General features: G+C 33.3%; 1 protein-coding gene across 1 annotated transcript in view; it reads right to left on the bottom strand.

Moving 5' to 3' along the window:
* LOC122801293 (vomeronasal type-2 receptor 1-like) overlaps window positions 1-26,988 on the bottom strand; it is a 257,734-nt gene that overhangs the window by 112,297 nt on the left and 118,449 nt on the right. Inside the window, exons 2-3 of the mRNA XM_044070840.1 lie at window positions 10,977-11,268; window positions 4,376-5,215 (exon numbers count right to left, since the gene is read on the bottom strand). Of these exons, the coding sequence (XP_043926775.1) occupies window positions 4,376-5,215; window positions 10,977-11,268 (1,132 nt within the window). The remainder of the gene's footprint in view (window positions 1-4,375; window positions 5,216-10,976; window positions 11,269-26,988) is intronic.

Raw genomic sequence — 26,988 nt, 5'->3', positions numbered from 1 at the left:
AATTTAAATATGATCAGACTAACTACAACTTTCATATATATAGAATCGGCTAGAGTAAAAGATTTGTAATCGAAAATTTTGGTTGAATTATCATATTTTTCATTGCATTGGCTTATTTAGCTTGTTTAGTTCATTAAGAAAAGTTAAAATTAGAAAATGTCTTCTCTATTCACAGGTTGATATTCTTACTTCCCTTTTTTATATAATCTATTTTATATATATGTTTATCACTAGGAAACAGAATCTATACATTCTCCTTATATATATATATATATATATATATATATATATATATATATATATATATATATATACATACACCCTACTAGAAAATGAGAATTTATAATTATAATCTTCACACATCTAAATCACTATAAAAAAAGAAATATTCATATTTCATTTTATATTTATTTAATATAGTTGTTTATTAATAAGAGAACAAGTTACTATTTTTTCATTATACATACAAAAATATAATTGGTTCTAAGGTTTCATATATTACAATCTATGAGAATATAATTTGATTTTTTTGTTTTCAAAACTAAAGATTGATGACTCCTAGCTAGGAATATACTATGTATTGTACAACCAAAACTGATCCATTAAGAATGTCATATAAAATGAAATACACTATCTATCATATTTCGATTTTTAAATACAGAAGTTCACTTTAACACAGTTAATAAAGTGTCTATATGTTTTATATGATAGTTACAATTGATCCATTTTGTTAGAGTTGCTTAGTTGATTTTATTTAAATGTTTCCACTCTTATATAAACATTTTATTATTATACTTGAAGTGCTGTATTTTTTTTTAAATCTAACACCTCTAAAACCAATCAAGTTAAAAGAGAAGTTTATATCATTGTATAATTGCTCAAGAATTATTGTACAAGCCATATTTTCTAATAAATAGTAACATTTATTTATCTGGAAGTGATTGATTACTGCTACTAGATAGGGTGGTCAATTTGAGTGACAGATGTCACTCAAATTAGGAGTTTGTAACTGCAGGAGGGATTTGGGTGAATACTTTGATATAAATCTTTGTAATAACTTTTTGTTAATATCATCTCAGATGTTCACTATACTTTATTCAACTGAACTTAATTTAAATTTGCTTTATATGAAGGTTTTATCATTTAATTCATGTATGACTATTAAGAGTATTCCTCAAGATCATATAATGTTAGCTCAAAAAAAAATGGAAAACAGAGAAGAAAAGTCAACAAGTTTTATTAAACAAATATAATATCTTATGACCTCTCTGAAATGTATGTCAATCAATATTAATGGTTTAAATAATCCAAATAAGAGAAGATCTTTAATTAAATACCTTAAGTTACATAATTCTCAGTATTCCTACAAGAAACTCATTTATTAACTGATGACATCTCCAGATTAGACACTAAATCTTATAAAATACTGATTAGTTCTGAACACTCTCAAAAAAGAGAGGAGTGGCTATCCTATGGAAAATGCATTACCTATACCTAAAATAATTGATACATTCAAAGATAATAAGGGAATGTTATCTTCGGTTATTATAGAGTTTAATAACAACATTTTTACTCTAATTAATGTGTATTGGATTCCTGGCATTGGGTTAAATACAGTTAAACAACATATAGATCACATTGTACAATTCTCTAAAGGCAACATAATTCTGGCTGGTGACTTTAATTGTATTTTTGATAGCAAAAATTCTAGTACTAATGGCAAGAGAAAAAATACAGCAGCAGCTAGATTATTAAAATAATTCTCTGACACTTTCTTGTTGAAAGATATTAATAACCATGTAGACACTAATTCATTGTTTTACACATTATATTCACATTGACATAAATCCTATTCAAGGCTAGATAGAATCTTAGTTTCTAATAATCTAACAGGTTCTTCACCTAATTCAAAAGTGATATGTCCTCTTTCAGATCATAATTCCATAATTTCTGATCTATTTGTTTACTCAAACTTTAATGTTCAGATAAAGAGGATTCCAGCTTACATTACAAAGCTTAAAGACTTTAAAAATTGTATATCTACGGAAGTACATAATTTAATTGAATTGAATAGTATAACTGGTACATCTGAAATATACATTTGGGATGCCTTAAAAGCCTGTATATATGGAAGAACTCTTGATTGGCATAAAAAGAAAAGGAATTCATGGACAAAGATCTTTAAGAAATACAATCTAAATTAGATAGTTTGAAACTTGAAGTTTCACGTGACTCAAATAAAAAGGATAGAATGGTAGAAATAAACTTTTTGAATAATGAATATTTAGAAATATTGCACCATAAAGTTATGATTAGTTTAAAAAAATTTTAATTTATAAACTTCTCTTCTAATTCTAGATCTTTGAATATTTTAGATAATAAAACAAAAAGATTAAATAAACTTAATCACATTAATGAAATATATTCCTCCCAAAAAAGAGAATGGTTTCTGGTTTACATGACATATTAAATGCATTTAGAGAATTCTTTCTAAAAATAAATCAACCAATCAAAGCAATAAATTCCAGAGAACATATTCAATCATTTATTAATAAAAATATTAAGAAAAAGTTAACTGAAGAACAAGTAAATACAATCGATAGACAGATATCTTTTAAAGATATTTAGGACCAAATAACTAAGCTTAAGCAAAATAAAGCACCTGGTAATGATGGTATTATCTCAGAAATATATAAAATTTTACCTACTAAAGCTTTAATATTGTTACATGCCTTCTTTAATTTAGTTCAAAGTAATAATATAATTCCCCCATCCTGGAAGTATACTTTTATATCCCCTATTTTAAAACCTGATAAAGACCTTACTAAATGTTCTTCATATAGACCTATTTCCTTACTAAATACAGATTATAAGATATTCATGTCCATATATGCAAATAGGCTCAAATATTTTCTACCTAATTTAGTTGATAAAGATCAAACAGGATTTATAATAAATAGAACCACATATGATAACATTTAAAAAATAATTACATTAATTAAATCAGTAAAAAATTTAAATAATAACTTAACCCTAGTTAGCCTGGACATAAATTGTGCATTTGATTCAATAAATTGGGAATATTTATTCATTCTATTGGGGGAATTAAATTTCTCTAATAATTTCATTAATCTTATCACCCAATTATATTATGGTAGTCAAGCCTATATTAAAATTGGCTTGAACATTTCCCAAAATATACCCATCACAAAAAGAACCAAATAAGTTTGTCTCTTATCACCTCTTTTATTCACATTGATTATGGAGCCTTGGGCAAATTTAATTAGATAAAATAAAAGTATTCAAGGTTACAATTTAAGTCGTAATGAAACATCAAAAATTCAAATAAGAAGAAAACTGCCTATAAGGAACCCAGTATACTCTTTAAGAAATTCCTAATGTGACTGCATCCCATGAAGACTGTATTACCCTAAAGAGTTCCCCTTTTAAAGCTTTTCCAGATTGGGTCCAGCTTTTTGAAATTAATTTCTATCAGAAGTAAAGTCAGACATCTCTTCTGGGTTTCAAGTGAGATCTCTATAAACATCTTCAGGCTGAATGCAAACCTTTCAATTATAATGTAAAATATACAAACTCTACTCACCAACTTAATCCCCAACATTTTTGTAGTCTAACCTCTTTCTTGCTTTTTAGATTTTTACGTGTATAGTATTTTCAGTTGTGAGATTCAGTTTGCTTTCATTGACCAATTTGTATCTTCATATGTAACCACTGATATTATGTTTGACTTTCTCTTACACTTTTGTTATAAGAATATCATGTCATTGTGTATATATTTAGAAATTAAATCCTGGCAGGCTAATCCATTTTGTATTGCCAGTCTTTTCTACCCTGTGCAATTACTTTCTACTTATTGCTGCTATGTACATATAATTATTGATTGTTTTTATGTGTAATTTACTATATTCATCCTCTTGCTTTTTACAACAAATCAATGTCTGCTTTAATTTCATACATTGTAGTAAGCCACTTTGTATTTGCATGTAATATGCATTTTTGTTTGTGCCAGTTCATGGCTAAAAAGGGTCATTATGTTAGCCAACATATCCAGTTATCCAATAATAAATAAATAAACAAATGAAAAATAATTTTGTACATTACATCATAAGATTTAAAAAAGAGGCAAGTACACATGGTAAAACAGGTGTCTAACTTGCCTTCAGTCATCATTCTTTATGAGAAAAAAATGACAACATATGTTCCTGGGAAACACATGTGCATTAAACTAATCCTGGAATACATGCACTAAATAAATAAATAAATAAAAAAGGAAACAAAAAAAACACTTAGCTGTTTATCAGAATAAAAGAGAATTAATAACAAAATGTGTCAGAAGTAAATGTGTTAGAAGTACCTGCCATGGCTGAAAGGCAGAAATGTCTGTGCAGGTTGCATTCCTAAAAGGACCCCTCTGCAACTGACATGAAGACATGTCATGCAATGCATTAGCAACAGTATATGCAGCATCATAAGCTCGGCTGGAAAGTATGGAAGAATAGATATCAAACAATGTTGCGGGTAGCTTTTCAAGCTTTTCAGCACCTGAGCATATTGATTGACTTCCATTTTGTCCCAGTATTTCCATAAGTAGCAGGGATCTGTTGTTTATCCATGTGCAGCCAAAAGCTTTTTCCCAAAATGATTCAATAAAGATGTCATCAGGATGTGCATTAGGATGAAGACCATAAAGGTATTCTAGAAATCCTGAGATACGTCTTGTGTGAAGTGCAATTCCAATTGAACCATTCATTGTTTCCATCATATCTCTGCTGACAATCTCCCCAGATACAGTACATGCATGCTCTATTATCCAGACCTTCTCTGTGATATTGTGCGCTGCTATTTGTTGCATAATTGGAACTAATGTCCCTTTACTGACATACACTACAACCACTTTAGCTGATGATCTTTTCATTATCTCAATAATTTCCACAACTTTGTTTGGGTTGTTTTTTGGAAAAGTCTCTAAAAAACTTATACATGCACCTGCCATAGTCATGACCCTTTTTAATTCTTTGCTCCCCATCTGACCAATGTCATCATCGGATGATATAATTCCAACCCAGGTCCAGCCAAAGTGCATTGCCACATGGGTAATTCCGATTATATAGAAGTTGAAATTTGACACAGTTCGCGAGAATGAAGGGAATTCTTTCTTATCACTCAAGAAAGGAATGACTGCTCCATAGCTTATCTGTGTAGAACAAGATCAGATAAAAAATAATGTAGAATTAAACATCTGTCTACAATCATTTCTTTCAGTTCTTCACACAATAAAATAGGAATAGTCTCTTCAAAATGTTTTCTAGCACAGAAATGTGAGTGAAAATCTACTGAAAAGGCTTTTACTTGATGCCCTGAGCTTGACTCCTTGTGTTTCTACTAGGAAACATTTTGACTTCAAATCTTTTTTCTTAACTGGACACTGCCTCCAGATCACTTATGAAAATATTAAGTTATATCTCTTATGCTCACTTTGTTATAAAATAAAATAAATAATAAAAATAAATAAATAACCTCCTATTCAAGTATTAGATGGAAAACATCAACAAAAAAAAAAAAATCACATTCTACACTGCCATTTTTATAAAAAAAAGACTCAGCAGTCACGCGATGCTAAGTTTATGATCTTTAATCATACTTTGACTTAGGAATGGGGTCTATTACCATTATGGTATTAGAAATCCAAAAGACTTGGAGAAATTAAACAGGAAAAACCATGATGCTAGAAGGGAACATTTTGCAAAAATGTGAAGTTTTTTCAGTACTACAGGTCTTTTTTAGTACCTCTGCAGTGTACATTGTAAGCAGGGTTAATAGATAGCTATAAGGATCAAACGTACACACAAAGAAAAGAAGTCACATTATTAACAAGTTAAGAGATGCACACAGCAGAAATGAATACTGCAGAAAGCAAAATGTGGAGGCCAAAACTTTATCAGCCATCACATATAATGTTTTATTGTGTGTTGTATGCTGTAGACTGTGGAGAATTTGATCAATAAACTCATTCAGAATGTGGTGTCTGTAAAACTTTGATGTGAGGAAGAGGGGACATGTGTCTATTAAAGTGGTAATGGTGACAATCAATTATCTTCTTTGTTAATAATATGATTGTTCTTGGTCAAACAGTAAAACATTAAAACATTAATTGAACTGCTCCATAACAGCTTTTTATCTGCTGGGATGGGTGTGTTAGATTTTCTGACTGTTTGATGTCACTAAAGGAAGCCATGTGGTTATGTACAGTGAGGAAAGTGATAGCATAGCTACTGTTTCTACTGAGATTGTGCAAGGTCACATTGAGATCCATACCTCTCAACCACTAATTACAAGAATTCTGGACAAAGCCAAAAATAATGGGTGAACAAAGGCCCCAAAATAAGGAGAATTTTTAAATATTGCTCATAAACTTAGAAAGATGATAGACTAACAGTTTTTGTATTAACATGCATGTTCTAAAGGGCATGAAATGTGAAATCCAGATGGATGTCATTATTTAGTGACTTCAAACCTTAATGATTTGTCAGAAGAGCACAATTCTTTGAGTAACAGACCAAAAACAGAAGAAAACACAATTTTTCTGAGAAACAGATTAAAACAGGAGATAAAAATCTGGACATTCTGTGAAAATCTGGTTGAGAGGTATGGACTTGATGTATGGCATACTCAAAAAGAAGTCACTGAATTTAATGCCATCAGCCCTTTCTAATTACCCTGCAGTGGTGTGACTGTGCAGGTTGGCATTAATTAAGAAATGATACATTGCATTGTTGAAAAAAAAGTAAATGGATTTAGTACAGTTACCCCTCCATAATTTACCCTTCAGTTGTGTGACTGTGGGGCCATTTCAAGAGATGTTTACCTGTATTTCCCCCTGATGTCTCAACTAGTGCATGTGTTTTTTTAGACATGGTTTCAAAACATTTAACTACTCCAGTATTGTTATTACAGATTTACATTTCAATTTATTGAAAAGGGATTTACCTTCGTACATTTTTCCAAGTTTGATGTTTCAGATTGTTTATTGGAACTTAAAATGTTTAGTAGGAAGTTAAATCTTTCTATCTTTATAGTAATAACAACAGGGACTTGAACACTCAAGTTTTCATGAAAAAGTTCATTTATTCCCCTCAGTGCCCCACTCGTTAATGTGTTTGAAAATTTGTGTAGACATGATATATATACTTTAGAACAAAAGTCCTGTCTTTGCTCTGGACATAATTTGAGTCATGAAGAATAGGCCCTGCTGTTCACATTGAACAAAGACACTACTATTAGAATTATGAAACCTGATAAGGGTGGTGGTGTGGTTCTTATGAACTTGTTTGATTATTCAGACAATATATTAAAACTTTTGCTTGATGCTCAAAAATATGTTACAGTGTCGATGAATGAAATCAATGTTGCTTATTGCAAAATAGATTTGCATTTGGAAAAACTTTGTTTAATGGTATTATTACTGATTCATTTTTAAATTTCTTTCCCTTGACAGACCTACTATACCAGCTATATTTGGTATACCCAAAGTGCACAAGGACATGTCAAACCCTCTGCTGAAACTTATAGCTTTGACTAAATGTTCAAAGACATGCCCACTGGCTGTATATACTGATCAAAGGTTGATAACATTTGTGGATACATTTCTTTACATCTTAAGAGATACATGGGATTTCCTGAGATGTTTCACTCATGATTTATTCAGAGAAGGAACTCTTTTTGTATGCATTGATGTAGTGGATTTGTTTGAGTGCATCCCATTTTCTGAAAGTATGGAACTGTTTTCTGAGGCCTTATTGAAGTGTCATTCCCTTATAATTGATGATTTTTTTAATATTGTTGAATTTTATGGAACTCAACCTGGATGGTAATTTTATATATTCTGAGGGTGAGTATTGCAAGCAGCCACAAGGTGATGCCATGGGTACAGTTTCTGCCCCTCTATTTGCCAACTTGGTCATGAGGGCCTGGGAACAGAATTTGATCTTTAATTCCCAGTTTGTGTTTGTGAATAGTTGGTTGTTATACATCAGATATTTGGCTGACATCTTAATTTTGTGGAATGACACTAGGGATAAATTAAATGAGTTTACAGAATATACGAACTCCACTACTTCATTTCTGAAATTTACTTTTAATGTTTCTGAAGATTCATTCAATTATTTGGATGTAACAATATATATAAGGACATAAGGACAATGATAATTTTAAATCCAATATATACAGGAAATCCATCTTTTCAAATGCCTATTTGCACTTTCATAGTGATCATCCATTGTCCCAGAATCCTTGGTCAAGGGACAGTTTGTCAGGATCATTAGAATGATCACTAATGATGCGATGTTTAACAATGAATGCAATAAACTGGTCAATATATTTGTTGATAGAGGATATCTGATCCAGTTAGTTAATCACATTAGAGAAGAAGTTGCCACTCTAGAATGTACTAGATTTAATCCTATTCTCAGTTAGGTAGATACATAGTTGAATACCATAATACCAGTGGGTTCATAGGTTCATAGGTTGGTACTAGGCTATTGATCCTAGGGCCTATACAAGCCTTGCCCTAACAATTTCCTGGATATTTCTTCCCACAATATTTACTTCCCTTCATCACACTTCAGTAGAAGCCTAATCCTTAGACATTACCCATTAAATGTTGTAGTTAAAAAATATTTTTAAATATTGGGACATTTTCAATATGGACTACAAAATGTAGGTTTAATGCTTATTGTAGAATTAATACCGGGTTCTAAATTAGCCTGCAATCTTAATATCCAATTATATTCACTAACCTATATTAAAGAAGAAACAAAAGCAATACAAATAATGTATGATTTTATTTTACTTAAAGTTGTATTATCTTAAAATGCATTTTTAATTGTTTAATTGTTAATGTGCTATGATTGATGGCTGTGTTACATAATATGATTTTAAATCTTTATAATGTAAGTTGTTTGGCTGAATTTTATTCTTGCCCTTAAGAAGGGTTCTTACCCAAAAGCTTTGCATCATTTTTGCATTATTCTGCATTAAAAACTTGGTGTTTGGCACTTCCAGACTTTGATTTTTTGTAGTTCATTTGGTTTTGATACTATAACTTGGTTTATCACAATATACTATCAGATATTTTTTCCGTTGTCATTTTCAATATGGGCCAAAGTATAGTCGATGTGATTGGTGAAAAACACCTAACAGTCCACAAAAGGACCGGGAATATGAAAAACATCCTTGAGAAACACATCCCTCACTATTCTGCACCTGTGAAGAGCATGAGGAAATGTGAATGCTGCAATCAGTGCCCTTACATTTTGGAACAAGACACAGTTTTGATTGGGCACATTCATTTTAAGATTCATTTGACAGATAGAGTTAATTGTCTAACTAGTGGGGTGGTGTACATTGATATACATGATCCTTGTGGTGTATTTTATGCTGGGAAGACTGAAAGACCTTTTAAAAAGTGTATCTATGAGTATAATTATGACATCTGTAAAATGAATTTTAACAATGCCCTTTATAAGCATAAGAAAGACTGTATTTCCTATAAGAGGTTCCAGTTCGCAATACTGGAGAATGTTGTGACAAATCCCAGGGATGGACCTCGGGAGACTATTTTGGAGTTTAAAGGATTGTTATAGCAACTGAGGCTGGATGCACTAGATCCACCTTGTTTAAATGACAATATTAGTATGCCTAGTGTCCTTAAGGTCTGGACTATGACATTTGTAACAGTTGGTCTTTTAAAGAATTCTTAAATAATTTTATAATAGCTTACACAGTTATTTAGACCTATATTATTCATGCTATTCTATATTATGTGAAACCCATTTTGAATATATAAATTAAATTTTTGGTATGGGTTATATTTTTAGTGATTTACAGTTTTTAGGTCATGTTTATTTAAGAATTTGTTTTTTGGAGCATGACATTTTATGTGCATAGGTTTAAATAAAGTTGGGCTGATCCATTCTTATTTTGCTTCTGCAGAAGTCTGTAGACCTTGCAAATGGAAGAAAGTGCTTAACTGACATTCAGATTGTTATGTAGTAATTTTTTTTATTTATTTTCCCTGCAAATCACATTTCCTTGAATGACAGTGCAGTGGTTTTAAGTTTATATATTTTTTCTGCCCTGGCTGACAGTTGTTTTGGTGTGAGACAGATTATCCTAACTGGGTGACAAACCCAAGAAGTGTAGCATAAGGTTGAACCTCAGCTCCCAACAAAAGGACATTTTCAGTTCAACTTTCCTTTGCCAAATTTACTTTTGTACCATTCCTTGAATATCTGTGTACAGCTATCACCAGGGGGGAAAAGAAGAAACATTCCGCACTGCACCTCGTCGCCTTACAGTAAGACATTGTCCTGTTTGATTCTCAGCTAGAGTGTCTTCTGTGTGGAGACATGCGTGAATGGGCATACCTTCATTGAAGGTTGTGCGTCAGGGCTGGCAACTCGGCATGTAAAAATCTACTGCCAATCATTAGCGGACTGGAGTTCCGCTGTGGCGACCCCTAACCGGGAAAAGCCAAAAGACACAACAACAACCTCGACCTATGGATCTGGTCACTGCCATTTCTCTTTAATTGGAAATGACAGCAGATCCTATGAGTCACAAAATCCATGCTATGCTAAATCTAAGTTAGTCCCAGTAATGCTTATTGAGTCAAGTACAAAATGTTGTTAAACTATTGCACTTACAACTATAGAATGACAGAAAAATAACTCAGAGTCAAGAAACTATGTGAACTGTGTTATTCATGCAACATTAAGCAAATATAGGTATGAAATATTGGAGAAAAAGGAGAAAGATGCATATTAGGCACATTTATGTTTCTTTATTGTTAATTTATTTCCAATTAAGACTTATGTGTTTAGCTGTCACCACCAATCCATAACAGCTCTACTATTATATAAACAATGTTCCACTGTCTGTATATTTTTAGCCCTTACCTGTGGAAACATATAAATTCCTAAAATCCTTGCAATGGGGGCTGATGATGCTGAAGCTTCATCCCCAATCATTGCTGAAAGTTGGGACTTTGACTGACATCTGTAGTTTGGGATCATCTCATTCATTCCTGATAACATCCATAGGGTGCCCTCAACAGCTCTGACCTCAGAGTAGCAGGATTCATAAATATGGAATCCCAGGGTAGTATTTGGTAATATTTTAGGATTCTGGTTAATTTCATCAATGCCAAATATCAGGGCATGTACTTGCTGGTATGTGTTAATAAGAAAACTATAAAATAAATTTAACAGGTTACTTTTTTATAACGCGTTGCCAATTTTGCACATTTAATTGCACAACAGAAACAGAGGTTAATTTTAACAATGCATTTATATGAGGACAATACAATGGCACTTGAAATAATATGTACTAAAATATATGCTGGAAAAACTGACGACTAACTAAAGAAGTATAACAGACAAAAACTGTTTTACCTAACATGACTGGTACTACTTAAATTATGCTTCAATTTAGGAGTAAAATCATGATTATGCTTGCTAAAAAGTACCTACATATTTCTCACTTTACTCATAATGTATTTTACAGAGTTACACTCTGTGGAAGCTACTTTATGTCTAAAACATGACCTAAATTGTTTCTTTCACCTATATGTGGACTAAAATCCAAGCATAAAAAAATGCCATAAAAAAGCATGTCAAGAAATAATTAACCTGAAATGCTAGAAGATCTTTTTATGCAACAAAGATTATAAGAAATACTAGAATGCAAAATACTGTGTAGAATATTACACATAGTACAGATGAGTAAGTTGAACTTACCATAACAGAAAATGTTTGAATGATCACTACTGCTGTAACCTTAGCTATATATGTTATATCCTGCCAAGGATATAACAGCCAGTCAGATTTCAAAGCTTCAGGATACCTTCTACACTCCCAAACTGGCAAGCAGCATGAGCTGAGCAGACTAAATGGCAAGTTTGGGCATGGAGCCCTTCAGAGATTTCCTCCCAAGAGAAAGAGTTAGGCTGAGCCCTGAAATGACAAGCTGGGAATAACAAAAAATAAATGCCCACATCCTGGCATAAAAAACACACCAAAAACTAGGGGATAGAGGGAGGGAGTGGCTTCTGCAGCAGTGATCAAACATCTAATGTTATGTAAGATCAGCTTACACAACTGTACTATTTTCTTCATATTGATCACTGCTACAGTAGCCTTAGCTACATGGGTAAATTACCATAGCTAACAATATTTGTGAAGTGGAAGGAGAAGGGTCCAGGAGCCCCTGTAGAATTGTCCCAGCAAAGTAGATCTAGAGAAGGAATACAGCTTATAGTGTTTTGTAAAAGTATGTGCAGAGGACCAATTTGCAGCTTCTAAATTCCATTTGTGAGCATCTGCCATGGTCCTGCTCAGTTTGTCTGACACACAGTTTTGCTCTGACAGACTTTAGGATGCCTGTAGAGTGAAGTTTTGCTGTGGAGCTCTACCCTAAGCTAACATGGCTAGTCTGTAAAGGGGGAATGTCCTTGCTTGTCGATGTACCAAATCACTGTTGTATTGTCTGTAACCACCAGAAGAGGTCCCAAGGAACAAAGATAGTTCAGAGAATTGCGTTACTTGATCAGGCCAAGCATCTCCTTGCTATTTATGTTCTTGCATCTGTCCTTGGTATCTCGCAACCCCACTCTTATCTCTTCTGAAACTGCTCCCCAAATAATGTCTGAAGTATCTGTGGTGACTGACTGCTTGGAGCAGGGAGAGAAAAGGAACACCTTGGTTTAAGGCTATCTCTTGTCTCCACCAAGTGATATCTTTTCTGATAAACCCCAGTACTGGGATCTGATAAGATAAAGGGTATTGTAATTGGATTAAAAAGATTTCAAATATCTCTGCATTTTTCGTATGAGGAGTCTTGCCAGGGGCATCATGATAATCATAGATGGCATAAGACCCAAAATCCTGAGGTATTCTTTCACAGTGACTGAAGTCTGAGTGGAAAACTATAGAAATAGCTCTAAATGAAGATATATATTTTTTCTTGTGGAAGAAACGCTCTTTGAACTGATGTGTCTAGTTGACATCCTGGGAACACAATCTTGTGTGAATGAGTCAAGAAAGACATTTGAGTTTTCTCTTGGAATCCCAGCTTGTGCAAGATACCTCTCATCCATGAGACAGATATCTGTCACATTTTCAAAAAGACTCTGCAAAGATAAGCAAGTCTTCTAAATACAGAAAAATGTGGATACCATGTAGCCTGCAATGAGTTATAACTGGAGCTAGAAACTTTGTGAACAATCTCAGTGCAGTGGATAGTCCAAAGGATAAGACAGAGAACTGATAATGTGATCCATACACACTAAACCTAATGAAACAATTGAGGTCTGGAGAAATATGAATGTGATGATAAGCATCTTTTAAGTCTAGTGTTACCAAGAAGCTTGACAGAGGAAGAAGATGCAACAGGTTGTGAAGTGACATATTTTGAATTTGGGCGCTATGACAAACAAGTTTAGGAAAGAAGGACCCAGACCTAGTCTCCAAGCATTTTCTTTCTTTCTTTTGGATCAGGAACATCCTTGAATAAAACTCATTCCCCACCTGGGAAGGAGGAACTGGTTCTATCACTTCTTTGGACAGCATGTGATGAAGAACAAGTGGAAACAAAACACTGATCGGTAGGATGAGGCATGACTCCCTGGAAAGGAGGAATTTCCTCCCACTGCCATCTGTAACTTTGATGAACAATTTTCAGAACCTATTTGTCTGAAACATTCTGTTACCAAAGAGAAAAATGGAGATTCAGACTTTCTGGAAGAGAAAGAGGGGCAGGGTGGGAGGAGATCACATGGTTTCTTGAATAGTCATTCAAATTTGTTGGAGTATCCTTGGTTTTAGAAGTTTGAGACTTATTTTTGGAACTTCCTTCCTACTTCTTCTTAAATGTCTGGTTACCTGAATTCTGTTGAGACTGTTTATTTTGTTTTTTTGCTGAAAGTGGATGAGGAGAAAGAAAATCCTTTGAATAATTTGGAAAAGGAGGGCTGAAAATATTACAGTGTCCCTGGAACAACTTGCCCCTCTTATCACACTTTGTGATCACCTGTGCAGCAGAGGGGTCAGACACTAAATCTCAGTGCAAGAGAGAATTTAAAATCTCATTTTTAAGATCATCTGGAAGGTTCTGATAATGTAGCCAAGCAAACATCCTTAAAACTATACCAGTGGCCATGGCTCTGAAAGACGTATCAAGAGAGTCATGCACACACATTGCAAACAATAAGTAGTGATCTGTGTAGTAGAAGAAACTATTTAAAGCAGATTTTTCTCTACAAGAAGAAATTGTAGATAAAACATTTCTCATAATTTCAAAATATGTCAGAATAAACTTTAATATATGAGCCTGACAATTTAAAATTCTGAAATTCAAAGTTGCAAAAATATACACTTTTTCCCCATAATCAATAATTTTCTCATCTTTATTAGAAAGAGTAGGATTGGAATTAACTAAGTTCTTAGCAACAGAGGAGTCAACTAAGGCTATAGCTGCTGGATCAGGTTTGGGAATAGTGTATAAAAATTTAAAAGAATAAAGCACTTTATACATTCTATCTGCCTTTGTTGGACAACTGTCTAACTATCAGGAAAATTGCAGGCACTAAGAACGGCATCCTTTAAAGCAGACAGGACAGAAGGAATGAATGTAGATTCTGGCAAATCCTTCTAGTAGTTTTTTTTTAATGACTGAAAAACCTCACTGTTCCCCAACTGAAAACACTGGGACATTCGAGCAATAGCCTTAGCGAAAGAGATCCCTCACACAGGGAGAATCAGAAAGTGAGCCCTCGTCTAAGTCAGAATCAGAAATCTGAAGACAAAACCCTGAATCTATTCCTGCATCTTCTTGTTCAGATGCAGAATCTTGAATCTTTTCAAGAAAGGAGGCATCACTTTTTCTTTTACCAGAAACTACTCTACAAGAAGGATCAATAGCTTGAATTAAACCCTGAGTCATACCCAGTAAACTATTCCGATCCAAATAACTTTGAGGCAGAGTAGATATATGTTTGATTTTATGCTTCTTTTTGACAGGAAAAATACGGCCAACTGTGTTACTATCAGCAACTGCTGCTTTCCCAGGGATGGGCACAGCATTTTGACACAACAGGGAAACCTTCCCATTCCCTGTCCCGTGACCAACAAGAGTGGTTCTCCCTTGCCTACTGGGTGCACCGCAATGGCCACAGGAGATGTGGCTAACCCTTGATCCATGATGGGTATGAGTACTACACCAGAGGGATCCGTGATAAAAGATAAGTGGTCTGAAGAACAACAAATAGCCATAGCAGAGTCACCCAGCCACAGCTAAGGCAAATTGCTAGCCTGCTATGGTGACACAGGCTGTTTGATTAATGCTTTCTTTTTGAGGCTGGAAGAAAGAATAACCATAGGAGTGACAATCTGTTCTATGGTCAAGCCAAAAATGGTACTGCATCCTCTTAAAAACAAGTAACAATGCCAGTAAAACTACTAGTCCACAAAAGTTACTTTTTTTTACAAAAAACACAGTAAAAGGCACTTTCAAACATTATGGCAGTCCCACAATATTAAAACAAATACAACTTCTCCAAAGAAAATATTATCAGTTAGATAAGACAGAAACAATGAGAGCTCAGCTTAAGCGTACCTTACAGTCTCAAATTAATCCATTAAACACAATACTCCTAACTTTAAAATAACTTTCATGAAAAGGAAAGGAAAGGAATGAAAACATCAGTAAAGAGTAAGAAAATGCAAGTTTTTCCCCAAGGGGAACTTATGTGCCCAACTAATGAAAGCACAAGTGAACTCCCTATCCTCAATAGCTTCAGAGTAGTGTCAGTAAAGCACTGAAAGTCTTTGTACCAAATCTTGTCCTTTAGTCAGCTCAGCTCAAACTGCTTGACAGTTTGGGTGTGTGGAAGATACTCTGAATCTTTGGAAGCTGGACGGCTATTTCATCCTTGGCAGGATGGCTACTGCAGCAGTAAGCAATATGAGGAACATCTCACAACTTCTGAGGTACATATTAAATGTCTCCTTGTCCTAAGAATCACTTAGCTTTTTACTTTCATCCCTCTACAATAAATAAAGCAATACCTACTTTGGCAGACAATGTTTAAGTGCTTATTTCTGAGGCAGGTTTTAAAGTATTTTGATCAAAGTACATTAAACATTCAAAGCATTAATGAAACATGGTAAAAATATCAGATAAATTAGTGTATGTCATCACTTTTATTGCAATTTCAAATGCTATACAATTTCCCTTCTGAGTAGGGTCTTAGTAAAATGAGTACTTTCCCTCTGATAAACCTACAGTTACTTTATTCATTCAGCCTTATAAAACAAAATGTCATTTAGGGCCACCAATGATTGAAATCAAACTTATTCAGAATTGACACTATTAACATGGCAACACAATGTGCTAGAAGATCAAAAGGCTGTGGCTTGTATTCCTACCCCAGCTGACTGGATTAATTTTCAAATTGCTGAAACTGCAGTCCAGCATTAGTGGGTACTGCACCCCTGAGTGCGCTGTTCTTTGGATGAGACATTAAAATGAGCTCTCATCTTCTGCAGTTGGTGGCAGCTCTTAGTGTAAGATACTGCATATCACCTATTGAAACAAGTAGGGGGAGTTACCTAATGCCCTTGCCAAACTTCCTCTAGCAGTATAAATATAGCCTTGGTTCTTCCCTGAAAATAGGTCAATTTCTCAGTGGGATGAACCTGCTCACCAAAAGATAAATGAAATCCAATTTAAATTTTAGCTACAGTAAAGGAATAGACTCCTGTAGTATTTCTTTAAATCAAGTTATTCCATAAAGTCTAACTCAGTCATCACACAAAAGAGTTAAAACTCTAACTACATAAAACACCTTTATGTAAGATTATAATAAAAATTGCATTTGAATTGTTATGCCACATCTGATATAAATGTGATCGGTTGGCAACCACATTCTTTCAGTATGGAGGATAATGTGTGTTTGCATTCATATGTGACTTCAGTAACTGCTCATTATATTGTAGTTAGTTTTGTGACTCACCAAAGGATTCAGCAATGATAGGATGTGGAAATACAGCCACTCTGGTGCCATTTGAATTTAAGATAAAATCCCAAACAGGTGGAAGGCAAATTGGGCATCTCCAGGATTGCTGGCCCAATTGAAAGAGATAGACTGAGTAGTTACGATGCTACTGTGAAGTACAGTGTCACCAGTGGCTCCTTATTACAGCTGTAGCAGCAGGAGCAGGTGGGTTTACTGAGGTGATGAACTCTAATTCTATTCACAGTGTTTGGCAGACCAGGCTAAAGTATACCAGCAGTGAAATACCAGCTACTTACTGAACAGTAAAATAACTCATGCAAAGTTTCTATTATCGGGGTTGCCATTTGGAACTGCCTCTATGTGGCAGTGTGCTGTAAAGAAATGTGCACAGCTTTTTAATCTGCTGTGGAAATACTCATTAATGTATTATAAGCTAAACCTTTGTATTCAGTTATTTGAAGAATATGTTGCTGGCCCTGATATTTTAAATGCAGTTACTGCCATTTTAACACAAGCTGCTGCTCTGCTTCAATGACTTAATATCCTGCCAAAGGTAACTATCTACTTTCTAATGCTGTTCCAGGTAATGCTGACAGAAACATGAGAAAAGTGGGAAGAATTTAGAGTTAACACTTATATGCCATGGTCTGTTTTACTTAAAAACAATTATTAATTAATTACACTTTTAGAATGTGTTAGCAGTTGTTTGATATAACATGGAATTAAAACAAGATAATAAGCAAAAGAGGAATTTATCAATTTCCAAAAAAGACTTACTAGCCTTAGCTCCAAATATAAAAAAGCCACTGTTTTAGCACTTCTGTTTATATAGTCATTCAGGCCTATATCATGAAATCGAACTTCCAAAATGTCGTACACAAGTTCAAACTTGGAAGATCAAATTCGGATAACATTGACACTTTAAAACAGTGATTTTTTCCCAGGGGAAAAATTAGCTGTTCCGAAAAACACACACATAACACAATCACACCAAACACCTTCAAAACCTACACTAAACCTAACATACACCACTATCTATGCACTATCCTTAACCCAGCCCTAGCCCTAAAGTCTGTCACTACCGCACACTTACCTGACCTGCACCCTAACTCTAAAGTCAGTCACTACCGCACACTTACCTGACCCGAGCCCTAACCCTAAAGTCCGTCACTATAGCACACTTACCTGACCCGTGCTCTAACCCTAAAGTCTGTCACTACCCATTCTTACCCTTACCTTGACAGAATGGCCAACCTAATTCTAAAGAAACATTCTCAACTTTCAAACTATCAAGTTCGGCCTTCCAATATTCAGTGTTCTCCACATTCAATTTCGCGATAGGAACCCAGTCATTCAATCATTATGCATATATTCTTCATCAGAAAACAAAGTGTGTGCAATGTACACTAATGGATCAAATTATGTGCAGAAATTAATATTCTTCATTCATTTTGGAAAGCTCATTTCAGCTCATCAGCTTTATTTAAATGGCTAACTGCTATAAAAATATGCATGAAAAAATCAAGGCATACAAAATCAAAAGTAGGCAGTAGAAATGCCTAAATTAATAATTAAAACAATCTTTTCTGGAAGAAATGCATTCTCCTAAATCAGATCTTCTTCTCCTTTTGGCTATTCTTGTTAGGGGGTCACCATAGAGGATCATCGGTCCACATTACAAGTGGCAGTAGAGTTTTACGGTGTTAAGTTGCCAGCCCAGTGCCCAACCTTCCTTAGGAGCAACACACACTTTTGTTCTATTTAGAATGTCCAATACACCAGCAGCATGTCTTGGGAATGTGGGAAGAAACTGAAGCACTTAGAGGAAACCCACGTAAACACAGCAAGGACATGCAGACTCTGAACAGAAGTACCCCAGGTGAGAATTGAACTGGAGAACCTCTTGCTGTGAGGTGACAACACTAACTTCTACACCACTGTGCTGCCCATATTCTCCTAACCAGATAAAGTAATGAATGTCTTCATTATCAAAGTCTGGAAGTGAAAGGAAGATAAAAATACATATGCATCTCAACAACTAGTACCATTCCTCATAAGTTGAAGGTATGGGCAGATGAAGTGATTGGTAGCATTTATTTTTAATTAATTTTTCAATTTCATGCACACCATTTGCAGATGAAGGCTTCTTTAAATACATGCCCTTAAATTTTCTTTTGTTTTATTATTTTTTTAACAGTTTTATTCATTTTGATTATAATGAAAACAATCACATAGACATATATAAGATAATTTACATTATAGATTTACAAATTGATAACATATATTTAAAGCATTTAAATATGCATATACGAATAACAAAGCAAACTAAAGTATGTACATAGACATCCAGTATTTATACATTAACATACACTATAACCTTCCTTTTGTAACTTGTTCTCATGAATGACAATGAAAGTCAATTACCTTTATGCAAAATGATAATTTTTTTCCAACATATTTTGTAAGTTAACTCATAAATGATATTCATATGTATTTCTAGAAGTTCTAGAGGTTATGGTTCTTATCTGTAAATGACTAACTTCTTTTTGTAAATTAGTAAACTCAGAGAATGTAGGAGGATGTTTTGAAATCCAATTTTTTGTTATGATCTTTCTAGCCACTGCCAATATAGTCCATAGTAATGAGTATTTGGTTTTCCTAACACATTGTGGAACAGGTGTATTAAATATGATTAATGATTTATTCAATATGAAGTTATCTGAAAAAAGTGCTTGTAAAAAGTCATTTACTTTATTCCAAAATATATTTAAGGTTGGACAGTCAAAAAACATATGTGCCCAGTTAATATCTACATTAGATTTGCATCTATTACAGATGTTCTGTTTTTTATTAATTTTGTCCATTATTTGTGGTATATAAAAGGATCTATTCATGAATCTCCATGTGTAAATCTTCCATTTCAGAGAAAATGATGTTTTCCCAGCTGATTGTAGCATATTAACCTTATCTTGCTCAATTGGGGAATTGTGAGTAATTAGACTATAATAACTCCAGTGGTTATGTGTGCAAGAAAATGTTTCTTCTCTTAAAAGTCTATAAATTAAGGAGAGACTACCTGAATATGTATGCCGGTGTAATAATGTTGATTGAAGAAATTGTAATAATATCCTGGTGTCATGTTTGCTAGTTGATGAAGCTAGTTTCAGCTTATTATCAAGATATAGTATAAGTGTTTGTATATTCTAACCATGAGGAATTATTAAGTTTATATTCCTGTATAATATGATCCATTGAACTAGTCTTGTATTCATAAGTTAGCTGGAACCAGTATTTGAGTTCATTGTTTTTCAGTTGAGAAATTTTGTTAATATCTGAAGTAACAAAAGTCTTTTGTGTATATGCTATAGGAAATAACAAAAAAGTAGTCTTTATATTTAACATGTTTATATATAAAGTTTCTAAAGTTAATTATAATATTATGTATGTAACTGGCAGTATGATTAGGATTAGTATGTGTGATAAAATATTCTTTTAAGATCCATATAAAAAGTGTGTTTATGAATTCTAGTTGATATGATGTTGGTCTCATTATAAGTTCCATGGCTGATACTTCCCATAAAGATTTCCATTTAGCTAAATAGGTTATATCTAAGAGCTGAGAAATTTATCTGATTATAGTGGAAATCGAATAGAGATTTAGATCTGGGAAAGCTATTCCACCATTCTTCCAGCTGTTAGTATGTTGATTAATAGTAATTCTAGATTTTTTTTTGTGACCAGAAGAATCTTAGTATTAAAGTGTTTAGTTTATTTATAAACCTTTTTGAGGGTAGAATTTGAATGGATTGTATTATGTATACGATTTTAGGTAGAATTATCATTTTTATAATGGCTAGTCTTTCTTCAGTAGTAAATATTATTGTATTCCATTTTGAAAATAATTCTTGGATATTTTGTAAACATTTGTTATAGTTTAATTGAATTATTGATTTAATGTCTTTGGCAAGAATGATTCCAAGAGATGTGATTTGATCTGCATTAGCAATGTGATATGTATTATTTCCTATGATCCTTTTTTTATTGTTTTTATTATTAGGATATATGGGTAGAATTTTTGTTTTATTGTCATTGAATGATAGACCGGACATCATTTGAAACATTTTAATTGATTCATATAATGACATAAATGAGGAGTCATTTCCCTTAATGGTGATAAGAACATCATTCAGCTGGATTTTGGCTATATTGTCTTTATCCATTTCCAAACCCTCTATTTCTTTATTGTTTCTTATTTAATTTGCCCTGGGTTCCATTATCAAAGTAAATAGTAGAGGAGAAGGAGGACATCCTTGTTTGGTGCCTTTTGTAATAGATATTTTATTGGAAATATATGACCCTATTTTGATATATGCATAGGTTTCTTCATATAAATGTTTTAGAAGATTAATAAAATTATGTGAAAAATGTAAGCATTCCAAAAGAGTAAATAGATAGATCCAGTTAATAGAATCAAAGGCCGCATTAATATCGACTAATTAATGATAAGTTCCTTTTCTTCCTTTGTGAGAAGTCTATAATAGCTAGGGTTCGTTTTATATTATCAAAAGTACTTCTGTTAGTTATAAATCCTGTCTGGTCTTCGTCTATTAAGTGGGGTAAGAATTTCTTCAATCTTTCTGAGAATATATTCATAAACATCTTATAATCAATATTCAGTAAAGATATTGGTCTGTATGAAAAACAGAATTTTGGGTCTTTATTTAATTTTAAAATAGGGGATATAAATGTATATTTCCAGGATGGGGGTGTAACATTATCACTTTGGGCCAAATTATATATTTTGTGTAGTAAGGAAATAGCCATTTTGGGCATTATCTTATATATTTCAGGAATAATTCCATCATTACCTGGAGCTTTGTTTAATTTAAGCTTACTTACTTGACTTTGTATATCTGACAAAGTAATTTGTTTATCAATAACTTCAATTTGTTGTTTGTTTAGTTTATTATATATATATTCTTGTTAATATAATATCTTATGTTATCTTGTCTTTGAATTTATGTGGATTGATTAATTTCATCAAAGTGACATCTAAACTCTTCTAATATATCTTACATACTATGTACTTCTCTTTTCTTTTTGCAGAATATATTTCTTTAATATAATTATATTTATTTAATCTTTTGGTCTTATTCTTAAGGTTTGATAGATGTTTAGGATTTACAGAATAAGCAAGAAACCTATATTTTTCTAGTGTTATCTTTGTTTTATGATGTAAGATAGATCTATATTCCTCATTTAGTTTGTATATCTCATCCCTTATATTCTTTGAAGACAGGTTGTCTTTATTATTTGTGTATAGTGAGTCCAGTTTATCCTGTATCATTCTTATATCTTTATCCCATATTTTCATCTTATTATGAAACCATTTGTTTATTTGTCCATATAAATATGATTTTAGGGCATCCCAAATAAATATATCATGTGTGTCTGGTGCTGAGTTTATATTAATGAAGTTTTGTGTCTCTTCTGTTATGAATAATTGAAAATCCTTAAGTTGTGTGAGATATGCTGGAATCCTTTTAATTTGGTGTTATTAATATTAAGTTCAAATATGATAGTATTATGGTCTGAGATTGGGCAGGATATTATTTTGCTATTGGTCAGGTTATTCATTATCTGTGTGGAAAGAAATATTCTATCAATTCTAGAATATGCTTTGTATCTATTAGAATAGAACGTGTATTGTAATGAGTTATGATCCACAAAATTATATATGTCTTTGAGTAGGTATAAGTCTATGAAATTTATAAGTTGTTTAGCTTGTGCTGTAATTTTTCTTTTTCCTGAAGTAGTTGTATCTTTAGGGTCTAAGATACAGTTGCAGTCATCTGCCATAATGATATATCCCTCAGATAGTGAAACTATTTGATTCAATATGTGTCTAATAGTATTAGTACCATTACCAGGTAACCAATAGTTGTTTATTGATGTATATAGTTTCTTACCCATCTCAATCACAGCCAAGCAAAGCAAACCTTCATTGTCTTGGTATGTTCTGATGATTCTGGGTAATCGTAATGTTTTGTTCCACAATATTGCTACACCTCTTTTTTTTTCGTACACTCTGAGCTTACTATATTTGTGTATTTATTTGTATATAGACATTTAATATTATCTTTTGTTAAATGGGTTTCTTGTAAGAATACTATATTAGGTTTATGAAAATCTAGATATTTAAACAAATGACTTCTTTTATACGGATTGTTCAAACCATTTATGTTAAGTGACATACCTTTCAACATAGTCATATTATGTAATTGTACCTGAAAGATGTGTTAGTAACATATAAATATCATATGTAAAATGTGAAAATTTCTGCAAAAAAGTGAATTTGTTCCTAGTAAAAATATTAAATCTCATGTATTTAGGAAAAAATGTATTCCTTGAGCTTTATTCTCTATATTTTCTGTAAATAAGCTACTCTGGATGTCAAAAAAAACTCTTTTTAAAAAAAAAAAATTATTACATACACTAGATAAAAACAAACACCCCAATGCTCCCCACCTGGAGTTATAACCTCCTAATCCCAATGACATCTGTCACTGAGATCAACCCCTAAATTGTAACAACAGAGTACAAACTCCACTCATAACATACTTTATATACTTTAAGTTAGAAACATTAAGATAACCAAATTCTAATGAAATCATTAATTGTCCTAATATAGTGTTATCTGGCAGGTTTATGCGTTCATAGATATCATATCTAATAAGAAACGTATGTAACGTAATAGATTCAAGATATGATTTACATTCCAGAATAAGGCAAATGTCTAACAGATTGTTTAAAAGGACTAAGTAATTTAGCCCACTGCCTTATTATTAACATAGATAACAGAAGTTGTGTGTATAAACAACATTTCTATTAGGTTATCAGATGTAATATGTTATCCAGGACGCAATGTTATTGTGCAAACCATAGTTTGTTTAAATGTAATTCTATTTTGTATTAACATGTTTGTAACTCTCATTATATCTCTTCCCTTTATTTAACTTATATACATGAACACGAGAGGGGAGAGAGAGAGATAAAAGAGAGAGAGAGAGAAAAAGTAAAACAAGGCTAACGTGTAGTTAGGATCCCATGTAAATAGTTACATTTAGAATGACTATTTAGAAGACGTAGGTGTAATTGTAAACAGTATGTCATTTAAATAAACATTGTATCACCCCCAAATGGGATGTATTCACTATAAACATGTGTATATACAACCGCTTTCACTAGTGGCAGAATAAGATATCTATTTGCAAAGTTCTTTTTAGTATACCACCTTTGTTATTCAATTCTTTGCTATGCAAACAAACATTCTGAAATGATATGCATAACCTTACTTATGACACTTAAATATAAAGATTACATGAATTTGTGAAGATATTAACTTTGAGTATGGTAACCATAATCATAGTATGCAGTGATACTTCAAAGAAAGATGAAGGAGAGAAAAAAATAAATAAATAAATAAAAAATATTTTATACATATACATATATATATATATATATATATATATATATATATATATATATACATATATATATATATATATATATATATATATATATATATATATATATATATATATATATATATATATATATATATATATATATATACACACACACACACACACACACACACACACACACACACACACATACATGCAAAAATTAGTGTTACCATCAGTATTTACACTTGTAGGGTCTAAGAATAAAGCACATATATATTTACATTTTAATACTCACACAGTTCTCTCATAACCATCTCCTCTTTCACCTCTTTTCTTTTTACATTTTCTTCCTTTATCTGTTCTGTAATCCTTTCTTCAAGTCACAAAAGATGAAGATATTATGTTATTGTAATATGTAATCTTCTCATCGACCATATAAATGATCATTTTAAGTAAATAGTTGACTTAAAACAAAAAAGACTGTTAAACCAAGCTACAGTCAAAATACAGTTCTGCACTTCCTGGAAATGTTCGTCACACAGTGATGACATCATCCAGCTGCTTCACATCGTTGAGGGAGTTCAGAGAGAGAAGAGCTGATTCCACAAACTATAGAAAGTTTTCCAAATGAATAATTAGCTCATGAGAGAACTGCACGAGGTAAGGAGAATGTTCAAAGTTGTCTCCCTTATTTTTTTGGCAGGAAACAGCCGAGTTTCAGTAAAAAAAAATGATTTATACATGTGAATCAGCATATATCTGTTTCCCATACTAGAAACTGCAAAACTGTCATCAACAAAAAAAAAAAAAGTTTTCAAACAAAGCATGAAAGTAATGTAACTCTTCCTACCGCTCTATTTTGTCATTTAAAAGCATTATCCCTGGGATTCATGAAGCTTGCGCCAGGTGCAGGCGTAGCATAAGCGTTCTAACACCAAATATGGCTGTCGAGCATTTTGGGTACGATCCGATTCCACGTGCAGTACCAGCATACGCCAGAGCTGCGCAGCTCTCAGCGCATGTATGCTAATCACCCCATGTGCAGTAGTGCAGCATGCAAATGAAGGTACATAGCAATTCATGAAGTGGTGCAGGCATAGCGTAAGCATACAGAAATGTAAACCAAAAAAAAACGGTTTACATTTTTTCAAACAGAACATCGGAGCCATGAAAGCAGACCAAACTTACATATTACAAAGTTAAAATATGCCAATGGCTAAATATACAGCCAATGGCATAAAAAACATGCACAACACATAAAAAATAACATTTAACGTCATGACCACACTAACGCAAAGCACAACCGCAGGGCATGTGTGTGCAAATAGGAACACAAGGAAAATATATATAGATGTCATAAAACTGCAATGTAACACAAATTATGATTTTGCCATAATAGTCAATGGTATGCATGCTACACCACAACCAAGGCACAAGGGTTGCTAAGGGTCTGTGACAGTGTTTGGTATGGTAACTGAATTAATAGTCAATGCCATACAAATGAGGCAAGTAATACTGAATCGCAAACGCCTTTGGCATAAGGCTGTACCACACGGAGTAGCAGTATAACATAGAGGAGTGGCCTGGAGGTTTACATGACATCAGCAGAGGAGTGTGCCTCCATAGCTGTAAGCACACTGGAGCATTGCTAATCCGGGTTGCCCATTGCTAAGCAAAGCCGCAGGATAGGGGTGTGGAAGTAGCCATAGCTTTGCTTAGCTGAGAGCACACAAGGTGACCAAAAGTGCATGTTTATGTGGATGACAACGCGCTCGAAACCCGGTAAATGGCTGCATGCAGTGCGCACCACAGCTGAAACAGGAAGGTTACGGGAAGACAATATGGAAATGCTGCAGCAGGGTAATTGGAGTACAACTGAGTAATTAACACCTATTAATTCACAGTGGGCCATTGACAGTAGCTAACAAGGCTGCTAGCAGCAACCTGCAGAACAGGAAAGGGGAGGTGCTGGATTGCAAAGAAAAGAGAACTGTCACAGCAGAGCAAAGCAAACCTGCAGTAGATCAGCTATAGAACACATTTCACAACACAATCCTGGGTTGGGAAAGTACAAAACGAGAAAGCAGGCTGCTGGATGCATGCCTGACAATGGGAGGGGAATCGGTTTGAAAAGTGAAGGCAAGGGCAAGAGGTGATCTATGGCAGCCAAGTGTAATTCAACACCAAAGGCACCACAATAGCAGTACCTGCGGTAAAACACATAAGTAAGATACCCTGCAGCTCAGATTGTACATACGCACCCTATGACATCATCAGCTTCCAAAGCACAATAGTATATAGTGTGAAGGCACCTCACACACACTCGTGTATTTCCAAACACTGCACCATCAGTGTAAACAGATGGGGAACTTTTACAATGTACATGTTGGGAACTGCCATAGCTTTGATTCATCAGCATGTGTTGGA

Source organism: Protopterus annectens, chromosome 4.part1 (genome assembly GCF_019279795.1).
Source record: "Protopterus annectens isolate FY-2018-M chromosome 4.part1, PAN1.0, whole genome shotgun sequence".
Taxonomy (NCBI): domain Eukaryota; kingdom Metazoa; phylum Chordata; order Ceratodontiformes; family Protopteridae; genus Protopterus; species Protopterus annectens.
The sequence above is the reverse complement of the archived record's forward strand: the minus strand, read 5'-3'. Positions and strand labels throughout refer to the sequence as shown.